The sequence below is a fragment of the Lepus europaeus genome, chromosome 5, assembly GCF_033115175.1.
Source record: "Lepus europaeus isolate LE1 chromosome 5, mLepTim1.pri, whole genome shotgun sequence".
NCBI lineage: Eukaryota > Metazoa > Chordata > Mammalia > Lagomorpha > Leporidae > Lepus > Lepus europaeus.
Genome location: NC_084831.1, coordinates 60,974,799 through 61,002,063, shown reverse-complemented (window position 1 = coordinate 61,002,063; position 27,265 = coordinate 60,974,799). Strand labels below are relative to the sequence as shown.

Below are 27,265 nucleotides of genomic sequence, written 5' to 3'. Positions count from 1 at the left end.
TAACAGGTCTGCATCTTCAAAAGAAATGAATGAGGCTGATTCTCATGCTTCCCACCAGATCCATTCTCTAAATAATTTAATGATTGGCAGTTTATGTGGAGAATCTATCTCTGGATTCACATGGAGGTAGAATTTGACAGGGCTACAGATAATAAGTAAGTTGTTTCAAAGCTCACCTTGAATTTTCAGGTACTTTCATTTTGTTTCTGGTGTTTTTGTGCTTTGTTCATTGTAACTGCATTATCCCACGTTCAGGACTACAAGCTGAATGTAAAACAGCTGTGTCTGGAGTACACTCCCAGGGGAGAACTGGAGCGAAAACACACTGGAAATCTACAAGAGGAAGAGGAATGCTGTGGACCTGTGTGGAAGGTGCGGACACACAGCATGAACACAATCACAGCACAACTACAGCAGCTGAGAGCTGGAACGGGAACCAACTTGGAGATGGAGTTGAGACCAGACTGCAGCAACCCACGGTGATGAAGCCAGAGGGAGAATCTGGCATGAGTCTGGACTGGAGCTCTGGTGGCTAGAGGTTGCCAGCAGTTGTCCATGGACCCAGTGGAAGTAGAGTGGGCACATTTATCTCACTCCAACTTCCCCAAAACAGTGCCCACTGCCTGGCTGAGAAAGGGTGGGCACAATTTTGTGTTAGGGCAAGAGCTTCAGAAGACATTGTGCCCACTCACAGCAACTGGCTGAGACAGGACTCCATCTTCTTGGTAGCACTAGTAGTAGTGGTGGGAAGATAGCAACATTCAGCCAGTGGCTCTGGTGTACATAGGTGATCCAGTAATTCTAGCACAAGGAACAATCTGCAACTCCCACTGACTTTGAGCCTGGCTAGGAGATGGCTGGGCAATCATGTAGGACAGTGAGGCATGTGCAGCCTCTCAGGAGCAAGAAACCTAGGCAGACCTGTCTCAAGGAATATCTGCTTCTCTTTTGACTGCACAGGCTGGCAGGGCAGAGAGAAAACCTGTGCACCCAGCAATTGTGAAAGCATTGTGTGCTAAGACCATGGGTAATCACTGGATAGAAGGTATGGTAGGGCCTCGGGCAATCACTGGGTATAGCTCCACATGCTTGGAGCTCCTCAGTTGCCTAGAGAAGGTCATTGCAATGGGAACTGTGCTTACAGTGAAGACTGTGCAGATATAAACTGTACAGTTCATTCAGTGGAGCAGAACACACTGGGGGCTAACACTGGGGCATTGAGATCTACCACGCTAAACTTGGGTGTTACCCTGGATACTCTCCCCAGCCCTAAGCACTGACCAGAGCTCCCTGGCCACACCCACCACACACCACTTGGTATTCACTGAAAGTGCAGACATTATATTAAGCCACAAAGGCATGCCTCAAATATAAATGCCATCACAGGAAAATGAAAATCAAAACTTAACAAGTGCCTAAAAACAAGAAATAAGAATAAGAAAGACACCATGACCCTCTCAAAGGAATTCAAGCTTTCAATATTAGAATATGAAGATGAAGAGATTGAGGAAATGATGGAAATGAAATTCAAAAAAATTAATCACAAGATTACTCAAAAGCAATCAGAAGCAAATCCACGAACTAAAGAGAAGCATACATGATACGAATGAAAACTTTTTCCATTAAATTGGGATATTAAAGAGAAATCAAAGTGAAATATTAGAAATGAAAAACTCAACAGATCAAATAAACATGTGGTGGAAAGTCTTAACAGCAGAATTGATGAGGCAGAAAAAAAGAATAGCTGAACTAGAAGAAAAATCTTACACTCAGACAAAAAAATAATAAAAAAACAGAAAAATTAAAAACACTATTGGAGGCCTATGGAGTACTGTCCAACGACCCAACATATGAGTCTTAGGAGTACCTGTGGTGTGGAAAGATAGAATGAACTAGAAGGCCTATTTAGTAAAGTAATTACAGAAAACTTCCCCAATTTGGAGAAAGAAAGGGATGCCCAAGTAGAGGAAGCACTTAGAAATCCTAATAGACAGGAAAAGAAAAAGATCTTCACCATGATATATACACTCAGGTTTTCCACAGTAAAACATAAAGAAAATATTCTAAAATGTGCACAAACAAAATGCCAAATTACTTTTAGAGGACCTCAAATTAGACTCACAGCTGACTTCTCATCAGAAACCCTACAGGCTAGAGGAAACTGGTGAGATATAGTTCAAGTCTTAAGAGAAAAACCACTGTCAACCCAGAATACTGAACCTTGCGAAGCTCTCATTTAGGAATGAAGGTGAATTTCCACAACAAGCAGAAATTAAAATAATTTGTTACCACTTGGCCAGCTTTACAAAAGATGCTTGAGGATATGCTACACAGGGAAATACAGAAAAATAGCCATCATTATGCAAAAATGTGAAGGTGGAAAATATTCCGGTAAAAGTACAAAAGGAATAAAAATGAAATTAGGAATATTTAAGGAAAAATAGCAAGGCCAAGTTGTTGCTTTCAATATTTCAATAGTCACCTTGAATGTAAATGGCCTCAACTCTCCAGTAAAAAAACAAACAAACAAAAAAAAAAAAAAAACAGACTGGCTGAATGGATTACAAAACCCAAGACCTATCTATTTGCTGCCTAGAAGGGAAACATCTCACCAACAAAGATACAACATCCTTTCATGATGAAAACTTTAAGCAAATTGGATATAGAAGAAACATTCCTCAACATTATCAAGGCAATTCATGGCAAACTCACAGCCAGCATTCTATTGAAAGGGGAAAACTTGAAATCATTACCCCTATGATCTGGAACCAGACAATAATGCCCATTATCATCATTAATATTTAATATAATTCTGGAAATTTTAACCAGAGCCATTAGGCAACAAAAAGAAATCTAAGGGATACAAACTGGAAAGAAGGAAATCAAAATATCCACATTTTCAGATGACATGATCCAATATATAGGGGATCCAAAAAGCTCCACTAAGATACTATTGTAAATCATAACAGAGTTTGGTAAATTGGCAGGATATAAACTCAACACAGAAAAATCAATAACCTTTATACATACAGGCAATGTCATGGCTGGGAAAGAACTCTAAAGATCAGCCCCAGCCACAATAGCTCCAAAAATAATTAAACACCCTGGAATAAATTTAGCCAAGGATGTCAAAAATCTCAAAGATAAAAATTACAAAACACTAAAGAAAGAAATGGAAGAATATATTAAAAATGGAAAAATATTCCGTGTTAAATGCATCAGAATAATCAACATGATCAAAATGTCCATACTACCATAATCAGTGTAGTGTGAAAGTGATCCCAGTCAAAACACAAGTGATACTCTTCTCTAGAAAAAAATCATGCTAAAGTTCACATGAAAACATAGGTGACCCCAAATAGCTAAAGCCATATTATACAACAAAAACAAAGCCAGAAGCATCACAGTACCTGATTTCCAGACATACTACAGGGCAGTTATAATCAAAACAGCCCAGTACTGGCACAAACGCAGATTTGTAGACCAATGGAACAGAATAGAAACTCCATAAATCAATCCATGCATCTACAACCAACTTATCTGAAAAAGGAGCTAAAATAAGTCCCTAGCGGAACAACAGTCTCTTTAACTGTCACGGTGGGAAAACAGGTCTCCACGTGCAGAAGTATGAAGCTAGACCCACACCTTACACAAAAATCCACTCAAAATGGATCAAAGACCTATATCTAGAACCTCATATCCTCAAATTATTAGAGAACATTGGGGAAACTCAGTAAGACATTGACATAGGCAAAGACTTCTTGGAAAAGATGATGAGGCAGAGGCAATCAAGCCAAAATTGACAAATGAGATCACATCAAGCTGAGAAGCTTCTGCACTGCAAAAGAAACATTCAGCAAAGCTAATAGGCAACCAACACAATGGGAGAAAATATTTGCAAACTACACAACTCATAAATGCTTAAAATCTAGAATCTAGAAAGAGCTCAAGAAATTAAACAACAAAACAACACAGTTAACAAATGGGCAAAGGACTTGAACAGAAATTTTTCAAGAGAGGAAATTCAAATTGCCAACAGACACTTGAGAAATTGCTCAGGATCACTAGCCATCACGGAAATACAAATCAAAACCACAGTGAGGTTTCACCTCACTCCAGTTAGAATGGCTCATGTGCAGAAACCAAGAAATGACAAATGCTGATGAGGATGTGAGGAAAAAGGTACCCTGGTCCACTGTTGGTGGGAATATAAACTGGTATAGACACTGTGGAAGAACATATGGAGAGACTTCAAAAATCTGAATACAGATCTATCATATGATCCAGCCATCCCACTCCTGGGAATATACCCAAACTAAAAGAAATCAGCATATGAAAGAGTTATCTCTACCCCCATGTTCATTGCAGCACAATTCACAATAGCTAAGATATGAATCAACCCAGATGTCCATCAACTGTTGATTAGATAAGCAAATTATGGTATATATACACTATGGAAAACTTCTCAGCTGTATAAAAAATGAAATCCTGTCTTTTGCAACAAGATGCACACAACTGGAAACAATTGCATTTAGTGAAATAAGCAGTTCTAAAAAGACAGACCTCATATGTTTTCCCTGATCCAAGGTAACTAATAGAGTACCTGAAATGCAATGTATTGGCATGAAATAAACGTTTTGAGATTCGATAATTGTTTACAGACCTTGTCTCTTCCATTGAGGAACAGTGTTTTTATTGTTTGCTTTTTTTCATACTATTTTTAAACTATTTTACTAAGTGTAGATTAACTATACAATTGTTAAGTGAACTGGAAATTGATCTTTGTAAAAATTAAGAGTGGGAATGTGAGACGGAGGAGGAGGAAGAGATGGAGCATAGACTGGAGTAGTAAGTGTCACTATGTTCCTAAATCTGTATATAAGAAATACATGAAACTTGTAAGACTTAAATAAAATTTTTAAAAAAGCTGTGTCTGAAAAGCCTTTCCTTTATGGCTTTGCTGCAGGTCCTGAAGAAGAACTCTTTAACAGGGCTAATAAGTACAGTGATGTTCAAGTAGGCAAAATGAAAGAGCAAGGCGCTGTGAGGGTTTGACTAGGGCTCACGGACCCTGCAACCAAATCCCCAAGCCAACAGTTAATTCTCTACTTGAATCCTACATATATGTGGGCACTCAGTTTAAGCTCTCCATATGCCCCATCCAAACTAATGCTTCTTCCTTTTGGCTTAACACAGAACATTATTCCTCACTTGACCTTTATGCCCTCTCTAGTGATTATGATATATTTACCTTTCCCACTACCTTAGGATCCTCCATCCATCGCATTCTCAGATTTGAGAACTCGGAACAGAATGCTTTATTAAATATTCAATGGAGTGAATCTACATGTTGAAGGTGGCAGCGATGTCAGGAGTCAAATTCTGTTTCCCAGAAGTATGCTTCTCATTACTTGTCCATTTAGGGAGTATCTAAAGACCAGTTATTACCTGGTCCTGTGAAATGTGAAAGACAAGGGTACTCTGTATACACAGAGAACATGCACTTTGATGCCTCATGGGAGACAGATAAAGACTGTTGCAAAGCAACAAAGTTAAGTGCACCAGGGCTCACAAGAATACACAGGAAAAGTGCACACTCTGCTTTGAGGAATCTGTTAGGGAAATCTATATTTTGGTCCTATTTTTTTCTTTCTTCCATGAAATGGGGTTGGAATAAATCAGATATTATCAGATCATGAACATTTTAAGTCCTTAGATGTGTGGTTCACTGTAGTGGTCTTCATGGAAGGCTTAATTTTTTTTCTTAAACTCCAGAACTGTTGCCAATATGGAGCCTATTTATCTTCTAGCAATGTTCTGCTGTGTTGAGAGGTAGATGCCCCTTCTAACTGCACGTATCTTCTAGTCACCCTTACCTTAGGCATTTTCACTTGCTTTGGCTTCTTTTACCTGGAGCTTCACATCAGGTGTCATTTTTCATTAGTCAGTAGATCACCTCACTCATTCACCATTAGGATTGGCTAATATCAAATGTACCTTCCCATTTGAATTATCCAGCTTCCTACTTATGTAATGATGTAAACAAAGCAATACATCTATCATCAATGCTAGGAATTTGGGAATATGAAAATAGGAGGTAGCCCTTGTCTTTAAGGGAGGAACTGAGATTATATGAAAGTGTTGTAAGAAACCATTAAAAGAGTATGATAAAAGTTAACAAGAAGGGAGTCATGAACCAAAGGCGAAAGAACAAATCTTTTGTTGTATTTTTTTTTGACAGGCAGAGTGGACAGTGAGAGAGAGAGAGAGACAATCCGAAACCAGGAGCCAGGTGCTTCTCCTGGTCTCCCATGCGGGTGCAGGGCCCAAGGACTTGGGCCATCCTCCTCTGCACTCCTGAGCCATAGCAGAGAGCTTTCTGAGGGCCTCAGTAGGTAAACTGGGTGGGGAGGCGCTTTATCTGCAGATTGCCTATATTTGGATATAATATAGGTTCCAACAAGACAGCGTTGAATAGAATGGAACTAAACTGAATCTGAAGATGAGGAAGTTGCATGTGTCAAGAAACAAATACAACTGATAATCATTTTCTATTCTAAGAACCAAAATTATTTAAGCAGAGTTGTAACATAGAACTCATATTTGTGATATCACCTTTGTGATAACTATAACAAGAGAAGATTTGTCAGTATTTCTATGCTGCAAATGAGAGAATCTACAAGTCGAATTCAGTTTATCAATAATTAAACTTCTTAGCTCATATAATGGAAGTAGTGAAATAGCATGGGCTTCAAAGATGGCTTACTGCAGTTGCCGCAGATTCATTTTTCTCCCCTGGGATGTACTCTCCTGGAATGTGTTCCGGCTGGCTTCCCTCAGCACAGTATATAGAACCAGCCTAGAAGTCTTTGCTACAATTTCTCAGCAACTGTCCCCTTGTACCTCATTGGCAAAATGAATCACATTCTCTTGATCTAACCTTGCATCCACAGGAATATTGAAAAATAGATTTGTGAATTAATCATCAATATAAGGAATACAGAATTGGAATTACATAGATCAATGCTGTCCCTGAAATTGAGGGTTGGCTAAGCATTCCTTGAGTTACTTAGGTCATATGGAGAAAAAAGTGTTCCACTGAACAATATTTAGATTATTATTAGGGAAGGAAACAAGTGCTTTGGGGACAACTATCAAGAGCCATCTTGGATGATAATGACATAAATAAAAGAAATGCCAGGAATGCAGTAAAGGAGAGGAAAGAGAAAACTTAAAGACATGGAAGAATGAAGACTTGAACATTAATTGGATATGAGGTAAAGAAAAGATATATTTTAGGGAAAAACTCAACTTCATGACATACACAATTGGTATTCCTAGAGAATGACCATAGTTTGAAACAAAGAAAATAAAATGGGTTTTGAAGTTGTTAAGTTGAGCCTGACTCTTGGTATTCAAGTGGCGCAACAGAAATAGATAGCTGAGTCTGGATCACAACAGAGAGGGTGGGACTGGAGATAAAAATTAGGAGTGCAATAGGATCATGAATGAGATTCTCATGGGATTGGGCTCCATAAATAAAGCAACTTCTGGACATGTTTCAATAAAATTATTCTTTAGAGATGTAATCCCTACAAGAGAGCAACTCTCACCTCAGGGATAAAACAGATTCCATTAACCTCTGAGCACAGCTTCTTCAACCTTAAAACACAGAGTTCTAGCTGAGAGCCTGGGAGAGTTGATGAGCAGCTTCATCACCTCTTCTTAGTGCTCCTTCAAGTGAGCTAAAATGCATTACAGCTGCCACTGTCTGCCCTCTGGGAGTCTTCAATGTTAGACAAGTGTTCAGTCTATTTAGGACATGAACTGTATCTGAAAACATACCCCTCATCATACAGGCGAATCAATGGATGCCTAGTGTCCAGAAATATCAGAGGGCTGACTGAAAGTTGACTCATGCTTGATAATATGTGGTTTGCTTTGTCAAGATATTAAATATTACAGAGGTAACTCATCAGCACAGATTAATGAAGTCACCAGAATCATTTAGAAGGCAATTGAGTGCCTAATTTTAATGAGAAGCCTGATTGCTACTATTGAAATGAAACAAGAGAAATGTATACTCCTCACCCATCGAATGTTTTCCCATTTGGCACAACAATTATTGTGTCAATCTCTAGTTCATTAGCAGGTCTTTTCTAAGATTACACATTAGATGATTTCCAAAGAATTAAGTAATTCAGGTACGGAATATTAGGGTGGCGTGACTCCAATCAGGAAATCTCCTGGAATCAAAAGGCAAGATAGAAAATGTCACTTTATGAATGAGAGTAAATACAAGGAAAGAAAAATATATGGCATAAATTCTCCTCCTAGGAACTAAGATAAGATTTTTCAAGAAATTAGATGTGATTATGTGGGTGCTACTGACAGGCAGGGCTGTTTTTATATATGGCAAGAAGACAGGTGAGTGTTTCTAAAATGTATTCATTTCAAAAGAAACAAAAATGAAAACCTCAAAATGTGTGTCGTAGAGAAATTTTGTAGATACAAGTTGTTGTTTAGCATATGTTTTAGACATAAGAAATCAGAAAGCATTAATCATCAGAGCTCATTCTTGCAAGAAAAGAAGGAAAGAGACAAAGAAAGAGAGGTTAAGGGGGAACACAGCAGAAACAGAAAGAAAATTAGAGATAAATTATGTGAAAAATAGGCATTTAGCCTATCAAAATGGTATACTCTGGAGTACTGGCATTTATACATCTCTTACTAATTTCTTCCACTATGATTTCATGCTTACTAAGCAACTTCCTTACTTCTGCTTTGGCTACTGAGGTATCCCAAGACTTGGTGAGGATAGAAAAGGTACTTGATGTGACTGAGTCTTAGAAGATATTGTTCTGAGTATTTTGTATGCATTAGTATGTTTAAGGGTACCTTATATAATGGTAATTCTGGTCTAAAATGTATTCTTCATTTTACATTCATAAGGAGTAAACATTTTAAAAGTGATCTTTGAGTTTACATATCAGAAATCAGTTAAAACTGGTAATAATAACAAAAATAACTGATCAAACCGAAGATTAGGATAAGGCATTAGTTCTAAACCAATGTTATAAATGTTCTCTCAGGGACAGTTGTGTGACTTAAGAGTTTGAGACATCAATTTGGTTGCTCATATTCCATATCCATATGCCTGGATTCAAGTTCTAGCTCCACTCCTGATTCCAGCTTCCTGCTTATGTGCACCCTAGGAGACAGCACATAATGGCTCCACTATTTGGCTTCCTGCTGCCCACATGAAAGACCTGCATTGAATTTCCAGATTACAGAGATTTGCGGAGTGAACAAACAGATGAGATCTCTGTCTGTCTGTCTCTGCCTTCCAAACAAAAATTGAAGCAAATATTCTCTGGCCCAGCACTGTGGCATAGTGGTTAAAGCTGTTACCTGCAGTGCCAGCATCCCATATGGGCACCAGTTTGAGACCCAGCTGCTCTGCTTCCAATCCAACTCTTTGCTATGGCCTGGGAAAGCAGTAGGAGATGGCCCAAATTCTTGGGCACCTGAACCCATGTAGGAGACCCAGAAGAAGCTCCTGACTCGTGGCTTTGTATAGGTGCAGCTCCGGCCATTGGGGCCATTTAGGGAGTGAACCAGGTGGTGGAAGACTTTCTCTTTCTCCCTCTCCCCCCCGCCTTCTCTCTCTCTCTCTCTCTCTGCCTGTCTACATTACAAAGAAAACAATGAAATACAAATCTAGTAGTCTTTCTTTTTTTAAGAAAGCTTTTACTTAATAAATATAAATTTCAAAGGTATAGCTTTTGGAATATACTGGTTATTCTGACCATACTCGCCCTCTCACCCCAACTGTCATCTTACCTCCTACTCCCTCTCCCATCCCATTCTTCATTAAAGTTCATTTTTAGTTTAACTTTATATACAGAAGAACAACTCCATACTAAGTAAAGATTTCAACAGTTTTGACCCCCCCAACACACAAACAACATATAACATACCACTTGAGAACAAGTTTTGCAGTTAATTCTCATAGCAGAACTCATTAAGGACAGAGGTCCTACATGGGGTGCAAGTGCACAGTGACTCCTGTTGTTGATTTAACAATTAACATTCTTATTTATGATGTCAGTGATCACCTGATGCTCTTGTCATGAGCTGCCATGACTATGGAGGCCTTCTGAGTCCACAAATTCCATCAGTATTTAGACAGGGCCATAAGCAAGGTAGAAGTTCTCTCCTCCCTTCAGAGAGAGGTACCTCTTTCTTTGATGGCCCCTTCTTTCCACTATGATCTCACTCACAGAGATATTTCATGTAGGTCATATTTTGCCACAGTGTCTTGGCTTTCCATGCCTGAAATGCTCTCATGGGCTTTTTAGCCAGATGAATACCTTAAGGGCTGATTCTGAGGCCAGAATGCTATTTAGGGAGTTTGTCATTCTATGAGTCTGCTGTGTAGCCTGCTTCCCATGTTGGAACATTCTCTCCTTTTTAATTCTATCTATTGTTATTAGCAGACACATCTAGTAGTCTTTCTCTTCATTACATATTAGTGTCACAAAGTTCATTGTACGTAGGAAAGTATCATCAACACTGAACAATTTTTCAAATACTAACTACAGGTTTTTGTTGGTATCTGAACACTTTTTGCCAATAAAAAAATGAGTAAGAAGTTAATTTATATTAGCTTTCAGAAAAGTAGCATCCACTTAGCCTTCTGTACCAGGGGGTTTCGTATCCATGGATTCAACTAATCAAAGACCAAAAATATTTTGAATAAGAAAATCTCATCTGTACTGAATATATACATAAAGCTTTTTCTTGTCACTTTTCTCCACACAATACAGTAAAACAACCAATTACATACACATGTGAAGTATTAGGTATTATAAATAATCTAGAGGTGATTTAAAGGATATGAGAATATTTGTAGGTTATATGTAAATATTACCCCATTTTATATAAGGCACTTGAGCATCTTTTAATTTTAGTATCTGCAGAGGTTTGGGAACTAATTCCCCATAGTGAGGGATACTGAGGGACAACTGTATATAGCAGACACTATCTGTGTTGGTCACCTACAAATTACACATTCGCCTCTCTGTTACCCTCTTAACAGCTTAAACAGTTTTGGAGCATCAATGTTCCTACCTTACAACAAGACAAAACAAAACAGGTTTCTTGTGGATAAGGGTTCCCATATTACACTGTTCTCGCCAAAGAGAGGAGTGAAGAGAAATATGAAAAGATTGCTGGAAAATTTTAAAAATCCTTTGTTTATTCAATCTGTCATTCACAAGACATTCTTTTAATCATTATTTATTTATTTGATAGGGAGAGAGAGAGGAAGAGAGAGAGAGAGAGATTCCATTTGTTGGTTCACTCTTCAATTTCCCTGAACAAATGTCCTCAACAGCTGGGATTGGTCACAGAAATTACAAGGGCCATCACCAGGGTCTCTCAGGGTCTGCGTTAGTAGGAAGATGGAGTCAGGAACTACAATATGGAATGTGGGTGTCTTAACTATCAGGCTAAACACCTACTCCTAGTCACAAGATTTCAAGTCAAGCATGTACACTTTGACTCTTTGCAACAATCAGCACTTGCACAGATTCTCAACTTAATCTCTCTAAAGCTTTCTAAATAGAATTAGAATGCCCAGGTCAGGGTCAATGCACTGCACAACTTCAATGGGCATTTTGATCTTTTTAAATAGTGTGTTCTGAGGTCTACAATGCTTCATTTCTGGAACAAGTTATAGTGAAACTCCACAAAATCAAACTGTTGTCTCATTGTATGCAAAAATGTCTATAAAATGTCATAGTTCCTTTGCAGAATTAGTCAAATTGAGGCTTACTTTCAGGCAAAGAATTTGTGGTATTTTCATAGGAGAAGCCTTGTCATTATTCTGAAAGTCCTCTTTAAATACTTGGATTTGAATACTTTTCTTGACATGGAAGTCTCTTACTTCAGGTGGTTTGGCTGCTTCTCCATCTCAGGGGGTACTTTTCCTTTACAAATGGCACCAAGGACAGATGGTTTGAAAGCAATATTGGAAGGAACAGTTGATGAAAAGATAAATTTGATGGTGCTGCAAATATTCCAGTCCAAGTATGGGCATAGAAAGATGCATGATCTACCTCACACGAACAATCTAGCATTCATGCACACTGTCTCCCCTAGATCATATTCTTCCCTGCAGTTGATGCTAAATCAGGTCAGGAAACTAACAGTGATTACTGACTCATCTCTTTTTCTCTCATCCCACATGCAGTATAACCCCAAATTATGTCATCTCTAAGTACCATTTACAACTCTATCTGAGTCCTTCAGTCACAGTTTTGTTTTTCCTATACTCAAACACATCTGGAACAAAAGTTTATGAGACCATGACAGCTAGATTGGAGCATAGTTCACTCCCCTGCTTTTGTCTACTACGTCATATATTCTCTTGCAGCAACTCAGTAAATGACTCCAGAACACAAGTTTTGAAAAATAGGTTGAAGTCAGCATTTGCAGAACAGGTAAATTAAGCAGTGAAGCAAGTATTCCAAGCCATGGATGGACATGGAAAAGTCCCTCAACCATTTTTTAATCTGCTGTTGATACAGGTAGAATCCAAGAAGCCTCACACAAATGCTAGCTTACAGGCCCACCATGGGTCCTCATGAATGGCAAGGACACTATCTTCTGGCACCTCCAACAACTCATAATTTCTCAGAGTAAGAGATTGATTGCTCTGGAAATTGGTGCTGAAACCTCTTAGAAGGCATTTGCTTTTTAAATGTAAGTTTTCTCCTTTCTCTTTCTATCTGGAGCACAAACACAAGGTAATTCATGGCAAGAACACAGTTTTTTTTATTATGTTGTGTTGATTTTGCCATCTGAAAAAAATATAAGGCCACATATATTAGCAGGATAGATTACAATACATGCACCTCAAGATTTTGAGGTGTTATTACCTGAAAAAACATACTAGCTGAGATATCCATCAATTCCTTGATTGTGAAATTAGCTTTGTTATATGAGTCAATGGATTCCATTGCCCATAATAATTCATTCTCCTCAACAAGCCAAAGTTTAGATCCAGAAAATAAATTCAGTCACAGAGATATGCTCTTGATAAAACAGATAATGATTACATAATCCTCATGTCCTTAAATTTTCAACAAGAGCTGTTCCTTCCCCCATTGCTAAATGCAAGAGAAGGAAATTCCCAAAGTAACTCAGACCAGCATTGGTCTTGGAGGTATGATGTGGAAAGTATTGCTTTTGCATGGCAAATAGAAAATTAATTCCATATCACCAAGTTTAACACACCTCATAGCTTTTAAGAATATTATTCTTTAGGCCATTGAACCTATTGTTATAGATGCAATATATTCAATTAATGTATTCAAATAATTATAGCTTTTGTACTTAAAGAGCAACTTCACTAATAGGAGAAAGAGTTTAACAAAAAAATTTGTATTTATCTGTATCCCTGTTATCTCATGTCTTCAAAGTCAGATACATTCAAATTGCTATTAATTTGCATATTGACTTAGGCTTTTTCTTTTTCTTACTTTTATTTCTGTTCCCATTAGCTTCAATGAAATGTAATATGCCATGGAATCTTCAGTATACACTTCTAAATTGACAAGTCTTCTGTACTTGCTATCCAGTCCATTGGCACCTAGAATCTTAGTGAACTTCTCTTCTATATACCTCTGTAGTGAAGGTTGGCATGATGATAACTCATAAAAAATGTTGTTAGTATTATAACTGAAGATGTATTTCTCTGAGCAAGTTTGGACTGGGGCTTTACCTTACTTACATGATATGATGAGAGAAATAGGGAAAGTCAAGGTCTTGATGGCCAGAAGTAGTGTGCTGTTTTTTTATTATTATTTTATTCTAAGACCTGCAAGAAGCCTAGCCCTACAAAGGGATCTAAGCACTGATAATATTAGTACTCACTAGTTTTAAAGGCTCCAAGAAGTATGCATTGCCCAACGCATCCAGTTCAGTACCTACTTGGCTAGAAAATTTTTAGAAAGAATTGATGGTCTTTACATAGAGTCACCTAACTTAGGACAACAACAACAACAACAACAAACAATAGCATGACCTTTAGAGAGCTTCTAATCCAAAGACATTCTTAAATAGAGTAAGAAGTGTGACATGACTTGCCCTGATGTTTTCAGAGATTCAGAAGATGTCTGTTAGTGGCTCTGAATGCAGTACTGATCTCCAAGTCTTTTATTGCAAAAACAGAGATTCAGGAGGGAGCCAGTATGAGTTCAGAAAGGGTTATTCCAGAATCTAGACCATATGGAAATAGATCTTATAGGTGGGCTGAGGTCACAGTGTGGATAAGAAATTCTAGGACTTGAAAAAAATGTAATTAAGCCCTAGAATTCTAGTGGGAAAATGAAGTGACTTTAGTTATCCTTTCTTAACCTCTACCCCCAAATCTATTGAACAGTGATTAGTATTTTCAAATTAGGTTTTTTAAATTTTTTTTTGACAGGCAGAGTGGATAGTGAGAGAGAGAGAGAGACAGAGAGAAAGGTCTTCCTTTGCCGTTGGTTCACCCTCCAATGGCCGCCGCAGCCGGTGCGCTGCAGCCTGTGCACCGCGCTGATCCGAAGCCAGGAGCCAGGTACTTATCCTGGTCTCCCATGGGGTGCAGGGCCCAAGCATTTGGGCCATCCTCCACTGCACTCCCAGGCCATAGCAGAGAGCTGGCCTGAAAGAGGGGCAACCGGGACAGAATCCGGTGCCCCGACCAGGACTAGAACCCGGTGTGCCGGCGCCGCAAGGCGGAGGATTAGCCAGTTGAGCCACGGCGCCGGCCCTAGGTTTTTAAAATTTTTAAACAGAAATCCATGTTTCATTTTTAGAACTAAGAAATCTATAACTTAATTTTAAGCATATGTTCATTGTTTAGTCCTTTGAAAAAGATTGCAATTTAGAAACATACTTACTTTTATTTGGATTTTTACCCTACAGTTTCATAATCATGAAATATTTCCTTACCTCTCACATGTAATAATCCTCTACTTCACCATGAGGAATTATTAATCAATCATAATGTAACATTAGACACATATTCTATTTACAAGATTCTTAGCACTTTGAGCTTTAGAAAATCAGTTACAAATAGATATGTGAACTGTTTGCAGGCAATTGCATTGCAAATACCATCATTTAAAAACTACTTAAGAGATTGGCACATCAAAAAAGGATGTACTTTTCTCTGAAGGGTGGAGAGAACTTTCACTTTGCTTATGGCCTTGTCCAAACACTGATGGAGTTTGTGGTCACAAAAGGCTTTCAGGGGGTTGGCATCGTGGCTCACTTGGTTAATCCTCCACCTGCTGCACTGGCATCCCATATGGGCGCCGGGTTCTAGTCCTGGTTGCTCCTCTTCCAGTCCAGCTTTCTGCTGTGGCCCGGGAAGGCAGTGGAGGCTGGCCCAAGTGCTTGGGCACCTGCACCCTTGTGGGAGACCAGGAAGAAGCACCTGGCTCCTTGCTTCGGATCAGCGTAGTTCCTGCTGCAGTGGCCATTTTGAGGGGGTGAACCAATGGAAGGAAGACCTTTCTCTCTGTCTCTCTCTTTTACTAACTTGATCTGTCAAAAAAAAAAAAAGAAAAAAAAAGAAAAAAAAAGCTTCCATAGCCTTGGAAGCTCATGACAGGAGCCTCGAGTGATCACTGACGTCATAAATAACAGTGTTAATTGCTAAATTAACAACAGAAGTCACTATGCACTTACTCTCCATGTAAGACCTCTGTTTAATGAGTTGTACTATGAGAATTAACTGCAAAACTTGTTCTCAAACAGTACTTTATACATTGTGTGTGTGTGTGGGTGTAAACTGTTGAAATCTTTACTTAGGATAGAGTTGGCCTTCTATATATAAAGTTAAACTAAAAATGAACCTTAATGAAGAATGGGATGGGAGAGGGAGTAGGAGGTGGGACGGCAGTGGGGGTGAGAAGGTGGGTTTAGGGGGAAGAACTACTATATTCCTAAAGTTGTACTTATGAAATTTGCATTCATTAAATACAAGCTTAAAAAAAGAGATGGGCATTTGTGCTGTGAAGATGTTCCCTTGGATACATGCATCACGTATCAGAATTCAGTGGTTTGAGTCCTGACCACACTCCTGATTCCAGCTTCCCACTAATGTACATCCTGGGTACATCAGCACTTGCCAGTAGCTGAGTTCCAACCACACATGTAGGAGACCCAGACTGTTTCCAGCTCCAGGCTTTGGTCCCTTCAAAGCTAAGTTTTTGATGGCATTTGAGGAGTGAACCAATATATGAGAGATTTCAGCCTCTCTGTGTCTCTGACCTTCAAATAAAATTATAAATAAATATTTTAGAAAAACTAATTAAAACAGGAAAAGGAATAAAATCATCATTTTGAGTCTCAAAAATTCAGTAAGTTGAAGATTAATAGTAACTTCAAATATTAGTATTTACTTCATTTTACACAATGTGTAACGCGATTATGCTATTAGTGCCCTTTCTATCATGATTCCAGGAAGATAGTCCCTTTTGGTCTCAGTATCACAGATAACCATATTTCTCTTAAGCAATTGGCTTGTTTGGAGACCAGTAATATCATTTCACTTGTTTCACATTTTGGGCTTTTATAATAAGCTCTATATGCAGTTTTCATTAATTCACTCTCTTAGGCATTCTGCAATGCTCACAAATAGAGCAAAGTCTCTCCCTGTCCATAAGAACTCAAAATCTAATGGAGAAGATAAACTAGCAAGTCACAGAAAATCCCTTTGTTAACTATGTGTAAAAATGTCAGAGAAGGTTACCGTGGAATCAGTTGAAGCAATATCTAACTATCAAATAAGCATAATAGAAGGCTTTTCACAGGATATAAAATCTGTACCAAAACCTGAAGGGTGAGTAGGAATTAAGTCTCAGAAAAGTTGAGATAAAAATAAGGAAACATAAAGAGTAAGAATCTTTACCAGGAAAAGAAAACAAAAAGCACCAAATCCCAGGGGGAAATAGCCAGCAAAGATTGTGGCTGGAGCAGAAAACGTGTGTGGAGTGTATGTGGGATGGTTGGGGGATTTGTTAGAAAGGGAGGTATATGCTAAATTCCTAAAGGAACTCATGAGTTGAACCAAGGAGGTTGACTATTTTAAGGTGAGGGAGAGCCACTCAGGAGTTTATACAGAGAAATGACATATTTTGCATCTCAGGAAAGTTGTTACAGTGTAGAAATTGAATTGAGTGAGAGATTAAGCCTGGAGTACTGGAAATAAATTAGGAAACTAACTCAATTTTACAAATCAAAGTTGAAAGTCTTAATAGAAATGGAAGAAGGAGATTCGAGACAGATTAAAGAGGTGGGTTCTATAATGCAACAGTGAAGAACTGGATTAAGAGTAGTCAAGCAAATAGACGAATCTACCATTTGTAAGCAAACCTGGCCTTCTATTTTCATTTCTTGTCAGTACAATCTGCCTCTTAGTGTGAAATATTTGACTGGCCTTTTTACTCAGAATAACTGATAAAATAATTTTACATGTTTTCAAAGGATACTGACTCAAATACAGTACAGTCTACTTATATCTGAGCTCTACAATTTGTGCTCCATCCTCATTTAAGTACATACCCAACTTATACAACATAGCTTATAAGTCATTATGCTTCAAGGTGGATGAGTTTGTTATCTCTTTTCATGAGGAAATTAGAAGATTAAAAAGAGCATCTTAAGAGAACTTGCAGTTTAAAACCAGTGGATATGGGTTTTGGGCATAAAGTATATGACCATCAAGGAGAAGCTAAGCACAGACAAAAGAAGCCAGAAGGTGTGCTCTCCTAACCAGTCTCCTTTCTCTGCTCTTGCCCTATGGAAGCTACAATATCATTTAAAGCATAAATCAGAAAATATAATTCCTGCACTCAAAACACCTAGATGGTTTTGCATTTTGTTCCGAATAAAAGCCGAAGTCCCTAAAAAGGCCTCCAAGATCATACCTAGTGCAAGTTCATGATCTGGCCCAACACATTCCAATCCATTGCTTCTCTGAATCTTCTCCTACCTCCTTTTCACTCACATCCTGGTTTCCTTATTGGTCCACAAAAATCCCAGCTGCATTCCTGTCCCATGTCACTTGTTCTTTTTGTTTCCTCTTTTGAAATGATTTATCCTCCGAAAACAACTGCTTTTCCCTCATTTTCCTATAATCTTAATCTATAATTCATGTTCTCCTTGGGGCCTTCCCTAATTATTTTATCTAAAATATAACCCTTGCCCCCACATTACTAAAAATATTTATTTATTTATGTGAAAGGCAGAGTTGCAGAGAGAGAGAGAGGAAAAGACAACAAGAGAAGTCCTCCATCAGCTGGTTCACTCCCCACATGACCACAACAACCAAGTCTGGACCAAGCCAAAGCTAGGAGCCAGGAGCTTCTTCAGAGTCTTTAACATGGATGCAGGGGCCCAAGGACTTGGGCCATCCTCCGCTGCTTTCCCAGGCACATTAGCATGGAGTTGGATCTGAAGTGGAGCAGCTGGGACTTGAACTCGTGCCCATATGGGCTGCTGGTGCTTCAGGCTGTGGTTTTAACCCATTCTGCCACAGCACTGACCCATCTCACATTTGCTATTATATTTTTCCATAACACTTACCACTAACTAACATACTATGCATACTACTTACATATTTTTTCATGTCTGAGTTCTTCACTGGAATATAACCTCTTTGTTGCAGCCCCAAATGTATACCACTGCCTAGCACATAATATAAGTTAATAAATAATAACCAAAGGTCATTCCTATAGGTCAATGAGTATTTGTAGGTATTAATAGAGAAAGTTGCCAAGTAAATGAACACAATTGATTCTTGATACATAGCATTTACTACAATATCACATAAGTTCTAATATCATTTTCAGATTTTCTCTCATAGTATTCACATTTCATATAAAATTCTAGCTGGATTAAATAACTTAGATGATGCAACATGTGATTCTCTTCAGTTCAATATATATGCAGATTTCCAGAACAGCTCTCTCATTTTTTCTTTAAACCCTTGGTTCAAACTTCTTATGTTGTCTATACCATGCATGCATTGTCATTCCCCAGGTGCTGGGAAGAGTCTTTCCAAAGGACTAATCTGGGCTGGAATGTTAATACTATTCTGTCTCTAATACCAGGAATGCTCTCTATTATTGATGAAGTCTTTGAATTAAGACTTGAAATGATTCCCTCCATCTCTTTAAAAAATTACATTGTAACTTTCATGGGGATTCTGTTTAATCTACAGATTGCTTTGGGATATATGGACATTTTTATAATATTAATTCTCCTGATCCATTAACACAGGATATATATTCACTAATGTGTCTTCTTCAGTTTCAGCCATGAAAGTTTTTACTTTTCAATGAACAAATTTTTAACTTCTTCTTTTTTAAAAAAAGTTGATTATTGAAGAGGCAAACAGAAAGAGACCAATCAAGCTAAGATCTATCAGCTCATTCCTCAAATGCCTTCAAGGGCCAGGTAGTTGCAATCAGGAACTTAGAACTCATTCTATGGCTGCCATAGGGGTGACAGGAACTCAATAAGGTGAGCTATCATCGTTGCCTCCTGGGTCTGCATTGGATGCCTTGAATACCTTTGCATATGGATACAAGCATCTCACCTGTGTCTTGACCAGTAGGTTAAATGCCTGGCTAATTCACTTCTTTGGTTAAATTCATTTTTAAGTATGTTATTTATTTGCAACTATTATAAACAAGACTGTTTTCTTGATCTAATTTTCAGATTGTTGTTGGTGTAAACAAGTTCTATTGATTTTCTGAATGTTGGTTTATTTTCCCTGAAATTTTACTCAACTGGTTCATAAGTTCTAATAGCTTTTTTATAAGTTGTGTCTTGAAGATTGTCTATATATAGGATCATGTCATCTTCAAAGAGACAATTTTGCATCTATATTTCCGGTTTGTAATTTTTCTATTTAGTTTTCTTTTCTAATTGCTCTGTTAAGGATTTCAGATACGACATTGAATAAACATAGTAAGAGAGAGCATCTATATCTTGTTTCTGATTTTACAGGAAAAGTTTTCAATTTTCTCCCATTGATTGTGATGTTAGCCATGGTTTATTTTTAAGATTAATTTATGTTCTTAAGAGGCAGAATGACAGAAAGAGAGAAAATCAGAGACAGAAAAATGTCTTTCATCTGCTGCTGACTCTCCAAATGTCCACAACAACCAGAGGTAGGCCAGGCCAAAGCCAGGAGCCAGGAATTCCATCTGGTCTCCAATATGAGTGCTAGGAACCCAAGTACTTGAGTTATCATCTGCTGTCTTCCACATGTTTTAAACAAAAGCTGGATCAGAAGCACAAAATAGTATGGTTTGGCCCCTACCGGACATTCCAGTATGGGATGTAAGCTTCACAAACCATGGCCTGACCTACAGTGCCACAATACACTCCCATATCTATGGATTTTTTATAAATGGCCCTTATAGTGTTGGAGCAAATTCTTTCCATAATTATTTAAAAATGGACATTATTGTGCTGGAGTAAGTTCCTCCTATACTTCTTTTATTTTATAATGAATGAATATTAAATCTTGTCAATACTTTGCCTGTTTCTATTTAATGATCATGTTTTTTTGTTTTTATCTTTCATTTTGTTAGTTGGTTTATTGAATATATTAAAAAAAAAAAAACCCTTCCATCCCAGGGATAAATTTTATTTTCTCATGGTATATGATCTTTTACAAGTGCTGTTCAATTTACCTTGCTAGCATTTCATTGAAAATGTCAGTATCCGGAGAGGTGGGAAACAGTGCAGGGTTTGAAACATGGCGGACTATGTGGACCAGCAACAAACCACCAACACTGTAGAGGAGCCGTTGGATCTCATCAGGCTCAACCTGGATGAACAAATTTACGTGAAAATGAGAAACGACCAAGAGCTTCCAGGCAGATTGCATGCTTACGATCAGCATTTAAATACGATACTGGGAGATGTGGAAGAAACGGTGACTACCATAGAAATTGATGAAGAAACGAATGAAGAGATACATAAATCAACCAAACGGAACATCCCGATGCTCTTTGTCCGGGTAGACGGTGTCGTCCTGGTCGCCCCTCCGCTGAGAGTCTGCTGAAACAGAGTTGACCCCAGGTAGCAATAGGAGACTTTGTACAACTGCCTCCTTAAAGGGACAGGAGGTTCACGGAGAAATTAGCATACAGTTTAATATGAGAAGTGCCCCCGTGGATTCTTCCACTCCTGAAATGAGTTCATTTGCAAGTAACTTAGAACTGCTTAAGCTGAGTAGTGGTTTCATTTCCCCCCAGCCCTGCCCAGCAGTCTGGTCACCAAGGCATAGAACTCTTTCTGGGGTTGGTTTGCTCCATTGTATTCATGTAGACAGTGCCTGGGTCTGTTTTTTTTTTTTTTCCTTTAAATTAAATTGGGTATTTCCTTTTTGACTTTTTTTTTTTTAAAGAAAATGTCAGTATCCATAATCAATAGCAATATAGGCCTATAGTTTTATCTTCTCATCTATTTTTTTCTGGCTTTGATATCATGATGAAACTGGTTTCATAAAGTAATTTGGAAATATCTTTTCTTCTCATTATTTATTTATTTATTAAAGAACTTAAGAAATATTGGTATTAATTAACAGCACTCTGGCCTCAAAATCAGCCCTTAAGGCATTCGGATCCAGCTGAAAAGCCCATGAGAGTATTTCAGGCATGGAAAGCCAAAACACTCTGTCACCAAAAAAAAAAAAAAAAAAAAAAAAGATTTAAATGAAAGATCTCCGCGAGTGAGATCCTAGTGGAAAGAACAGGTCATCAAAGAAGGAGGTACCTTTCTCTGAAAGGAGGAGAGAACTTCCACTTTGACTACGACCTTGTCTAAATATGATAAGAGTCGGTGAACTCAAAAGGCTTCCATAGCCTTGCCAACTCATGACAAGGGACTAGGGTGATTACTGATGCCATAAACAAGAGTGTTAATTTGTTAAGTCAACAACAGGAGTCACTGTGCACTTACTCCTCATGTAGGATCTCTGTCCTTAATGTGCTGTACATTGTGATTTAACCCTATAACTAGTACTCAAACAGTATTTTTCACTGTGTTTCTATGTAGGTGCAAACTGTTGAAATCCTTACTTAATATATACTAAAATGATCTTCTGTATATAAAGAGAATTGAAAATGAATCTTGATGTGAGTGGAAGGGGAGAGGGAGCGGGAAAGGGGAGGGTTGTGGGTGGGAGGGAAGTTATCGGGGTGGGGGGAAGCCATTGTAATCCATAAGCTTTACTTTGGAAATTTATATTCATTAAATAAAAGTTAAAAAAAGAAATCTTGGTATTAATTTTACTTTAAAAATTTTTGTAGAATTTATGTTGAAGCCATTTGGTACTGTATGTTTTTCTTGCTGGAAGGAATTTTCTTTTTCCTTCAAACTCTCTATTTGTTATTAGTCTGAAACTAAAGAAATTAGAGAGCACACTGTTGGAGGTATCACACTTCCTGACTTCAAATTATATTGTAAAATTGTAATCAAAACAGCAGACACATATAGCAATATAACAGAGCAGAGAGGACAGAAATAAATCCATACATATATAGCCAACTAATCTTCAACAAGGTTATGTAATCTGAAAGATAGTCTTTCCAAAATATAATACTGAAGAAATAGGATATCAAGGCAGAAGGATGAAAATAGAGTCTTATCTTAAATCTTACACAAAAATCCACTCAAAATGAACGAAAAGCTGAAATTTCAAATCTGAAACAATAAAATTCCTAGGAGAAAACAAGGGAACAAAGCTTCTTTACATTGCTTTTGGCTAGATGTTGGGGGAAATGGGGAGTTACAAAGCAAAGGGTACAAAGTTTAATTTCTATAGTACAAGTAAATCTACACAGCTAATATACAGCATGAGGATGATAATTTATAGTATTGTATTATATATTTGAAATGTATTGAAAGGCTACCTTAAGCACTCTCAGCACACACACAAAATGTAAATATTATGAAAAGAGTTATGTTAATTCGTTTGATTTTAGTAGTTATTTCACAATGTATATGTGTATTAAAAAATACTGTGCACATTCAATATATAACATATTTATTAAATGCAATTATTCTATTTGGCCTTTTTCTTATCCAGTCATGGGAATGGTCATTTGACAATGAACATTGATGGGTTAACAATTAAAAACACGACATTCCAATACCTAGTTTTGGGCCTGAGACCATGAAGTTCTTTGTTACACATTTCTGCCATCCCATTACCAACTCCATTGCTGCCCTCGCATCTCTACCCAAATGTTTCTCTGAAGATAGCCTTACCAAGCATACCTCACCACCACTACCATTATTTCCTTTGTGCTCTATCTGCCTTATTCTTCTGTAGCCATTCTCACTATACAACATATATGGATGAATATATATATATATATATACACACACACATGCATAGACATATTTACTTGTTTATTTCTTTGATTGTTTCACCAGTAGAATGCATATTCCATAAAGGCCAAAATTCCTGCAATACTGTGCATATGTTTCTCCTATTCTTTCAGATAATATCCAACTTTGTGGACAACAACCATTCTTACCGATCATTGAATTCCTCAACTTTTTCTCATCCTTGGAATTTATGGAAGGCGGTATGCCTTAATTATGGATTTATATATTATGTATGAAGCACTTCAGTAAGGCAACTTATAACCAAACTCATTTAAGAATCCTAACTATCATATAATGTATCATCCACCTTACTTATCATCAATGAAAACAGTGTCTTTTCCACTTCACAAATATAAAATTGCGAATTAAGAAGAGAATCTTTGTGTAAAAGTGTGAAATCCAAACTTCACATTCAGATCTCAGAGAATGGTTATGTCAATGATGATACATCACATTTCTTAAACATCTAGCATGTTCCAGTTTCTCTGTTGAATTATAAGCATTACCTTATTTAGTACTCACAATAGCATAACACCTTCTATTAAGTAATGTTAATTATATGCCAGGCAATGTACTAAACAGTCTATATTATTAATTTTTTTAAGATTTCATTTATTTATTTGAGAAGTAGAGTTACAGACAGTGAGAGGGAGAGACAGAGAGAAAGGTCTTCCTTCCTTTGGTTCACTCCCCAAATGATCGCAACAGCTGGAGATGCACTGATCCAAAGCCAGGAGCCAGGTGCTTCTTCCTGGTCTCCCATGCAGGTGCAGGGGCCCAAGCATTTGGGCCATCTTCTGCCTTCCCAGGCCATAACAGAGAGCTGAACTGGAAGAGGAACAGCCAGGACTAGAAATCAGCGCTCATATGGGATGCCGGCGCCGCAGGCAGAGCATTATCCTACTGTGCCATGGCGCCGGCCCCAACAGATTATATTATTAAATATTTTAATTCATTTAATCTTCATGAAAATCTAAGAAGTCATGGTCAACATTGTTGACTGATAACGAAAACTTTCTTTGTCCTTGACACTTATCAAGACTACATTCCCCAAGTTACTAGATGTGGTTGTATAATTGACTTATAACATTAGATTGTGAGTTGAGATAATGTGGGTATTTCCAGGTCCACACCATAAGAATCACCCACATGGAGCCAGTGCTGAGGCACAGCAGGTTAAACCATTGCCTGCAGCCCTGGCATTTTATACGAGTGCCTATTAGAGTCCCAGCCTCTCCCCTTCCAATCCAGCTTCCTGCTAATGCACCTGGGAAAGCAGTGGAAGATGGCCAAGTGCTTGGGCCCCTGAACCCACATGGGAGACCCAGATGAAACTCTTGGCTCCTGTCTTTGGTCTGACCCCACCCTGGCCATTGCAACCATTTGGGGAGTGACCCAGCAGATGAAGATCTCTCTCTCCCTCTCTCTCTCTCTGCCTCTGCCTCTGCCTCTCCTTCCCTGTAATTCTGCCTTTCAAATAAATAGATAAATCTTAAAAAAAAAAGAATAATCCATATGACCTTTTTTTTTTCTACCTAGAGGAATGGAGATGCCCTGAAGGTTGTCTTGGAAACCGCAGGTTGCAGATACTGCAGCCATCACAAGCTCAAGCATCTGAATGACAATGTGCACTAGAGAGAACCCCGCAAACACACACACTTGTACAATATACTCACATACACTCACACACAATCACACATTTAATCACTTACACAATATATTTATATATACACACACTTGCATAATATATTCACATATGCTCGTACACATCACACATAATCACTCACACAATATATTCATATAAACTCACACACATATAATCATACATGTAATCAATCGGACACACACACAAACACACTCATCTACCTATAGTGTCTAGACCTTTAGTAGGTATCTTACCTACTAGAACAAGATGTTGAATTTTGATAGTTGACTTCTTACAATAGTTAATTTACCTTAATTCAAAAGTAGGTACTGTTCTTATCCCTGTTTCACAGATGATAATACTGAGGCACTGAGAGGTGAAGTAATTTACAAGTATTTCTTATCCTTATTTTGTAAATAAGAAAATTAAGTCTCTGAGAACTTGAGTACAGGGTCATATTATATCAGAGCTAAGCAATACAGAAGCCACATTAAGATTTTCAATAGGAGATTTTTTATTTGGAGAACTGTTCTCCCTGAGATTGAAGGAGCAGAAAGGGCAAATAAGAGATAGTGAGACAACTCACAGGTCTAGAATAGCAGGAAAGCACCACTAAACCTAGCACTGAAGAGAGGAATAGGTCGTGTTACCAAAGGTCAAGTGCTAAGAGGGGCCTAGTATAACCCAGAACCATTAATGTGCAAAAATGTGGAACTTCAGTGGAGATGGAGCCATTGAGTTTTGCCTCAAACAGAGAGATCAGTATAGAAAGAATTTAGTTTCCCTCCTCTTTCATCTTCCAGTCTTATTACAGCATCCTCTTTTAGCTGAGCCTAACTAGAATACGATTGACAAAAAACAAACAAACAAACAAACAAACATACAAAAAACCTGTGAAGCAAAGTTTGCTGAAATTGGTGATCTGCAATACAAAATAGAATAGGGAAGCTCAAAGGATCAAAGAGTAAATGGTCAAGTGGCCAGAGTACCAACTAGAACTCACATCTAATAAGTGGAAACATGGAACTGGAACTCAAGCCTGAACAACTGTGAAGACATACACACATCTGATCTTTCTAAGATGCTATGCTGTCTCTCAAGTGAACACAGCTCTTTGTTTTCATGTAGTTTATCTTAAATAAGTACTTTTGTCCATTTTTTGCACATTTTTCCTAGTTTTTAAGCTCATAGAATGGAGAGATTTTGTTTAGAAAGAAGCAGGAGACATGATAATTATGGGGTATCTTGCTACCACCTTTCCAGATTAGTCAGGTAAACATCAAGTAATACTATGAGTGTCAGACATGTATATGTTAAGACAATATCAACAGGCAGCCCAACACAACGGGGTTTGTTATTTAAAAAAATATGCTTTGGAATATGTGACAAATAACAGTGACTACATAAGCTTAGAATACAATTATTTAAATTCTTTGAGTCTCAATTCTTTTATCTGAAAAATAGAAATAATAATATCAACTGTACATATTTATACCCACCATGGAATATTTGAGGAATAAACGAAATGTTATAAGTATATCACCTCCTTAATTTCCTGAATATTTTTAGGGTCAACCAGCACCAGTTGTTGTAGCTGATGCTGCTCATGTCAGGGCTTTCACTATAGATATGCAGGAGGTATTTGCTTGGACTATTCAGAGCATATAACATTTCCTTCCAGATATTCAGAACATTCAGCTAACATTCAAAGGGTGTGAAATTCAGGATGTTTGTGATAAATCAGCTCCTTCAAGTATCATGTTACAAACCCTTTGCATTTTGGTATATTTGAAAAAACTATTTGTTTTAGACACTGAAGCTTCAAACATTCATTTTAGTTCACTCTAGTGATAGTACTTAGGAATAATCTCATCACTTATAATGAATCCTCAATAGAAAATGAATTCCAAGTGATTATATTCTAATGGAAGAGTATGGCAATTTATGTAACCATACTGAAGAGAATTTCAAGAACTTGGGTCAATTTAAATTTGTTTTGTTGTTTTCCACTTGGGAATCAAATGCACTAATAGCTAAAATTTTTCACCTAAATATGCTTCCACTGATGTGCCATGGCAGGGGTTCTATGATTCTTGCTTTGAATGATTTGCTATGTGTCAAGTAGGAGTTGTTGATTATAAATTTCCT

At 37.7% G+C, this 27,265-nt stretch overlaps 1 protein-coding gene and 1 long non-coding RNA gene across 2 annotated transcripts in view; one reads left to right on the top strand and one right to left on the bottom strand.

Annotated features, from left to right (window-relative positions):
- Positions 1-283: 283 nt before the first annotated feature.
- Positions 284-27,265, bottom strand: part of LOC133760797 (uncharacterized) — a 53,318-nt gene continuing 26,336 nt past the window's right edge. Inside the window, exon 3 of the long non-coding RNA XR_009866003.1 lies at positions 284-333. This is a non-coding gene — a long non-coding RNA (uncharacterized LOC133760797). The remainder of the gene's footprint in view (positions 334-27,265) is intronic.
- On the top strand, positions 20,831-21,192 carry LOC133760796 (U6 snRNA-associated Sm-like protein LSm3). Its single transcript, XM_062193394.1, has one exon. The coding sequence runs from the start codon at positions 20,831-20,833 to the stop codon at positions 21,137-21,139; it is 309 nt and encodes a 102-aa protein (XP_062049378.1). The 3' UTR covers positions 21,140-21,192.